The sequence below is a fragment of the Lactuca virosa genome, chromosome 4 (assembly GCF_052849685.1).
Source record: "Lactuca virosa cultivar CGN04683 chromosome 4, Lactuca_virosa_CGN04683_v6, whole genome shotgun sequence".
NCBI lineage: Eukaryota > Viridiplantae > Streptophyta > Magnoliopsida > Asterales > Asteraceae > Lactuca > Lactuca virosa.
The window spans coordinates 145,861,798-145,868,121 of record NC_136429.1 but is presented as its reverse complement, the minus strand read 5'-3'; the positions used below and the strand labels follow the sequence as shown (position 1 = coordinate 145,868,121).

Sequence of the window (6,324 nt, the reverse complement as noted above, 5' to 3'; positions counted from 1 at the left end):
AAATAAATTGGGACATACGATTTTTGGTAATGACCTTTTAATTTTATTCACATTTAGTCATTTAACTTTTTTTTTTATTTACCTATGATTTATTTTAAATTGTTTATATTTTATCATTCTGATTGTTTATAACCGATTATAAAAGGTAAATGTGAACAATTTTAAATAATTTATGAATAAATTAAACAAAAAAATAATCTAGTGACTAGATATGAATAAAATTAAAAATTTCTTATTTTTCAAGTTATTATGTGATGTATATAAGATGACCTATGATGATAATAATTTTGATTGTAGCGTGATAAATATAGCCCGTTACCAAAACTAGACTTATGTAAAGAGTGGATATCTTTACCAATTAATCAATTATCTAATTTATCAATTTTAAAAACACAACAACGATAATAATGATTTTTATTGTCCATAGGTCATATTAAAAATAAGTAAAATCATATTATTGTTTATTGCAATTAAGAAAGGAGCCGAGTCAAGATGATTCGACTCGGATGTTTAAAAGATCCGCCGTTAATCATTTTAAAAAGGAAAAGAAACCCCCCTCTCTCTCACACACACAATAATGTCTATATATATATAGAGAGAAAAAGCTCAGAAATTATGTGAGAGAGAGAAGAGAGAGAAAGAAAGAGAAAGAGAAAGAGAGGTATGATGAACAGCGGGAGTTGCATTAGAATTGCGCTTTCGAAATCCTCATAGAGTGATATTGTTGAATCTGAAGCGTTTTTGGAGTATTTTTTTTATTGATTTAGATTTCTGGTGAAAATATCAGTAAAACTGTTATGGTTATGGAAAGTAACGAGAGCTGTAGTAGTAGAAGTGCGGAATCATCGCCGCCGCGCACGGTGGCGAACAGTGGTAACGGTAACCGGCAGCAGATGAAAAAGCTAGAGGTTTACAATGAGGTTCTTCACCGACTCAAAGAGTCTTGCAACGACGAAGCTAATGAACCTGGGTTTGATGATGAACTTTTGGCTCACTTTAATCGTTTACCCACCAGGTATGTATATTAAACCTTTACTCTTGTGGTACACAGTTAGATCATATAGTACAAATCAGGTACTTCTTCGATGTTTGACTGTGTGTTTGTGTGTGTAACTCGGCATGTAAAATGTAGATTTGATGTTTTTCAATCCGATTAGCTGAGTTAACTTCGAGATTTCGTCATTTCCCATGGTGATTACGCCGGATTACCTTCGTCAAGCGTTTTGATTTACTGGTTTTGGAGAAACCAATGGATTCACGTCTACATTAATTTTTCCATCCATTTCCATAAATATTTAATTACTGACTTTATATGTATGTAGTGATTTTCTGTTATCTCGATACAGTCGTCCTTTTAGCTTGAAGAATGAAGAGTAGTCAAAAACTAGATTAGACCAATATAATAAAGGATAGAGTTGCAACAGCAAAATATGTGGGCCAAATTTGAGTTTGAACTTATCAGCTTATAAAACAATTTTTTAATTTTGGCGTTTCTAATGGATTGTATTTTCTTTGTTTTTGTATACATCAACCGATCATCAAAAGCAATTTTTGCTCGTATTTTTTGGCTTCAAATTGTCAATGATTGTGGTGTCCTCTCTTCCTCCCCAGAGAACACAAGCTTTATTTAATTGACACGCACTTGACTCGATCAAGATTTCCTTGCACACAAACTACACAAGTTAATCTTTAATTTAGCTCTTGCGTAATGATGTATACCAATTTTACCTTTCTCTTTCTTCGTTCAAAGTTAGGGTTGAAATGTCTAATCAGTTTCTACCTAAATTCTCCCTACAATCTTTCTCAAACACACACACACACACTCGAACTGGATAATGCAATGATAGTGGATGAATTTTATATGCTGCATTGTATTGAAATTGAAGGTATGCACTTGATGTAAACGTGGAAAGGGCTGAAGATGTACTCATGCACAAACGCCTACTGCAACTAGCACATGATCCTGCTAATAGGCCTGCTTTTGAGGTTCGGCTAGTTCAGGTTAGCTAATGCACCATTTCACCTACATTTTCAACAATTTTTATATGACCATTTATTAATATCTTTATTTTATTTTATATATCATGTCCATTTCCTACTGGTTAAGCTATTTGGTTAGAAGGTCTAAATGTTGTTGTTTATTTACAGGTTTCTCCAACAACTGATGGAAGCTCTGATGAATTAGTTTATTCCAGCTCTCCTAAACACCAACCACCCCAAAGGTAAAAATTTAGTTTTTGCTTCATTCAGCCCATTTGATTGGCCGATTAAGTCATTACAAATTAGTTATCTTTTTTTATTTTTTTTATTTTTTTCTGCACCCTTTTGTGTTGGTAAATGATAATTAATTTTATAACAGCATTCATCCACCACCTGCCTTTGGGTCATCACCTAATCTTGAAGCCCTTGCACTTGAAGCAAGTGAGTCTCAGATTCGGAATGGGGATAGTGCTGTAAATAGCTATCAAATTCTTCCCAGGTATGAAAACATTTACTTTTTTTTTTTTTTTGCTTTGACTTTCGATATTAAAATTAAACCATGGTAATAGTCTAATACATGCATTAGCAGAAGCATGGACTAGATCTTATCTCGTGACACTATTTTATGTTAATTCTTATACAGGCCTATGCATGAAATTACCTTTTCAATGGAGGACAAACCAAAGCTTCTGAGTCAGGTTCTTATTTATTCTCTTATCAGTAGGATATATAGATATTGAAATAAATAAAAAAAAAATAATTTGATGGGTCCTATATTTTAATTATAAAGTTTTAAAATTTACAGTTGACAGCTTTACTTGCGGAAGTAGGATTAAACATCCAAGAAGCACATGCTTTTTCCACAGTAGATCGTTACTCATTAGATGTCTTTGTTGTTGATGGTTGGCCTTATGAGGTATTTTCACTTCTACCCCTTCACTTTTTTGTATAAAGTCAAAAGTTTCTCATTGACTTTCTCTATTAATTCCTTCTTTCTGTATTAAGTAAAAAAAGAAACACCCATTAACTTTTGTTGTACATATTTCTAGGAAACCGAGCAACTCCGAACTGCATTAGAAAGAGAACTTTTTAAGCTTGAGGTATGCACTTTCAATATATGAGACTAATATAAACTATGTAATTTTTAATGACAAATCTTTTTGTAAAATATTTCATGATAAAAATAATTTTTTTTGATACAAATTCAATTGTATTTAATGCAGAAACGGTGTTGGCCAAACCAAAATTCATTGTCAGCTTCAAGTGAGCTGGATCAAACAGTAATGCCAAGTCAACTTAATTTGACAATACCTAATGATGGAACTGATGTTTGGGAAATTGATTCTCGATTTTTAATACTTGATCACAAAGTTGCATCTGGATCATATGGAGATTTGTAAGTACATGAAGGAAATAGCAATGTACTTTCATTATTTGTCTATTATAATATCATCATACTTTTATTTTATTTCTATTACAACATTGTCATTCTATTAACATACAATGTTGTAATAGGAAGAAATGAAAGTAAGATGGTATAAAATAAACAAACTAATGGAAGCATGTTACTATTTTTTGTGCATTTAACTCTTACTAAAAGTATTTTGGTGGATTTTTCATTTGTGTCACATATGGATTTGAAGTTAATTTTTTGATTTAGGTATAAAGGTACATATCGTAGTCAAGAGGTGGCAATCAAGATACTTAAAACTGAACGTGTAAACTCAGATTTGCAGAAAGAATTTGCCCAAGAAGTTTACATCTTAAGGTAAAAAGTCAATTTCTTTCCTCATTTTTTAAAAGACCAAAATACCCCTTTATTGTAAGTGATTCTGATTCCCCTTTGTTATGTACAGGAAAGTCCGACATAAGAATGTTGTTCAGTTCATAGGAGCATGTACTAAGCCTCCAAGCTTGTGCATTGTAACTGGTAATAATACCATATTCTCTCTCTATCAAAACTATAGCATCCTACTTTCATTTCTTCATATTACAACATTATAGTTTGAAAAATCTACACAATTAAACATTTTTACTACTATAATTGGGTAGATTTTTTGAAGTACAATACATTAATAAGATTTTTTTTAAGTAGTATGTTGTAATAGAAAGAAAGATGAAATTAGGATGCTATAATACACAAGTAAATAAAAGCACATTGTTATTTCTTGCATTTAACCCTTTGAGAAATAGTGAAACAAACTCATATGGTTCCTATTTCTTAGTTTAATAAATTTGAACTGATGTCATTTCCCTTTACTTTTGTGGAATTAGAATTCATGAGTGGAGGAAGTGTGTATGATTATTTACACAAGCAGAAGGGTACTTTTAAGCTTCCAACATTAATCAAGATTTCAATTGATATATCAAAGGGTATGAATTATCTACACCAAAATAACATCATACACAGAGACCTCAAGGCTGCAAATCTTCTCATGGATGAACATGAAGTAACTTTCTCTTTCTTTCTTTCTTTCTTTCTTTCTTTCTTTCTGGATAAATGATATTTATAAAGCATGTGAGAAAATCACAACAAACTTGTAAAAAAAGTCAAAACACTCATATGTATAGACTTTGTTTTTAGGTTGTTAAGGTCGCTGATTTTGGTGTTGCAAGAGTGAAGACTCAGACAGGTGTCATGACAGCAGAAACTGGGACATACCGATGGATGGCTCCTGAGGTAATTTTTTTTTTTTTTTTTTCCATTAAGTTTTGTACAGATAAATGGGGACATGAATTAATTTGGTATGATAATGACAAATTTCTTTTTATTTTGAAGGTTATTGAGCACAAGCCTTATGATCACAAGGCGGATGTTTTCAGTTTTGGGGTTGTATTATGGGAATTACTAACAGGAAAGGTATATCTCTTCAGGAAAAAAGTCATCGATTTGGTTACATAAAATCATAGCCACTTAACTATTGTTGGTTGTGATTAAACAATTATACTTTTTCCGACCTTTAATATTTTACGTTGAATGTCATCTTTTTTTTTTGTTCAGCTTCCATACGAGTACTTAACCCCACTACAAGCAGCTGTCGGTGTTGTTCAAAAGGTAATTAATATCTGTTGTGGAATCAAATAAATTATTATTTTGTTGGAATGATAACTGAAAAATCGATGCATATTTTAGGGTTAAATGAAAAATTGAGTTTTGGGAATTTTCAGGGATTACGTCCGACTATTCCAAAAAACACACTGCCGAAACTTACTGAGCTGCTTGAGAGATGCTGGCAGCAAGACCCAACTTTGAGACCTGATTTCACAGAAATCATCGATATTCTAAACCAAATAGCTAAGGAGGTATACTACATTCATAAAATTTAACAATAAATTTAATTTGGAGGATATTATATATATGCGTGTCTATCCATATTATAAATCATTTGTACAACCAAGTATAACTTTTGATAAAGTAAAAGATCATATATATATATATATATATATATATATATATATATATATATATATATACACACAACTTAGTATAAATTCTAATAATATAAAGAAGATCATTCTAATTTCTAATAAGCTTGCTTATATAAATTTGCATCTTCCAAACTCATACTTTCTTCTTCCTTGTTCAAAATTAATACATGCACTCCCGAATTATATACATCTGTACATTAACCATTTATATATCATAAGAACCAATTAATAACCATAAATGTAAAAAAAAAACTCTTGATTTGTAGTGCTAACTAGTTTAAATTTGAAATCGAAAGTACACATAGGTTATAAAACTCTTAATTTGTAGCGACTAGTTAGCTTAAAGTCGAAGAGTTTTAGGTAAAAAGACTTTTGAGTGTTAGTATTTAAAAGATAGGTTAAAGAGTCGTGACGTTATAATTAGGTAATTTTTCAATTTACAATGTCTTAATAATTTACAATGTCTTAATAAGAAAAAGAAATTGAAAGTAAAATGTTGTAGTAGAAAGAAACGAAAATAGGATGTTATAATGAACAAATAAATAAAAGTAAGTTACTATTTCTTTTATTTAGGCCAATCTTAAAAGATATTATTTTGGTGTATTTAGGTCGGAGAAGAGGTAGATGATCGGCGCAAGGACAAAGGATTCCTATCGGTTCTTAGACGTGGCAATCAATGAAAACCATATTTATAACATTCTTTCACACGATGTTTTTAACTGGAATCACCTTACGATAGTGTCTTGTACATTGTGCATTAAAAGTTGTACCTTATTCCAAAAGTCATTTAAAAAAGGCTTTCTCTTGGAAAAAAATGTTTATTCATTTTATAGAAGAATACTTGAAGGATGAGATGTGTAAAATTACGTTGAGTGGATTTTATCGGCTTGTTTATATGAGCTCGACTTATTTAAA

General features: G+C 30.9%; 1 protein-coding gene across 1 annotated transcript; it reads left to right on the top strand.

The window, feature by feature from the left end:
- The first annotated feature begins 598 nt into the window (after nt 1–598).
- Nucleotides 599–6,324, top strand: LOC145107521 (serine/threonine-protein kinase STY46-like). The gene is made up of 16 exons (XM_079044415.1): nt 599–1,015; nt 1,887–2,001; nt 2,149–2,222; nt 2,360–2,479; nt 2,624–2,678; nt 2,786–2,896; nt 3,030–3,080; nt 3,204–3,376; nt 3,641–3,748; nt 3,837–3,910; nt 4,255–4,430; nt 4,565–4,660; nt 4,760–4,840; nt 4,982–5,035; nt 5,149–5,283; nt 6,018–6,324. Exons 1-16 carry the CDS (start codon nt 798–800, stop codon nt 6,087–6,089), a joined length of 1,713 nt encoding a protein of 570 aa, XP_078900541.1. The 5' UTR covers nt 599–797; the 3' UTR covers nt 6,090–6,324.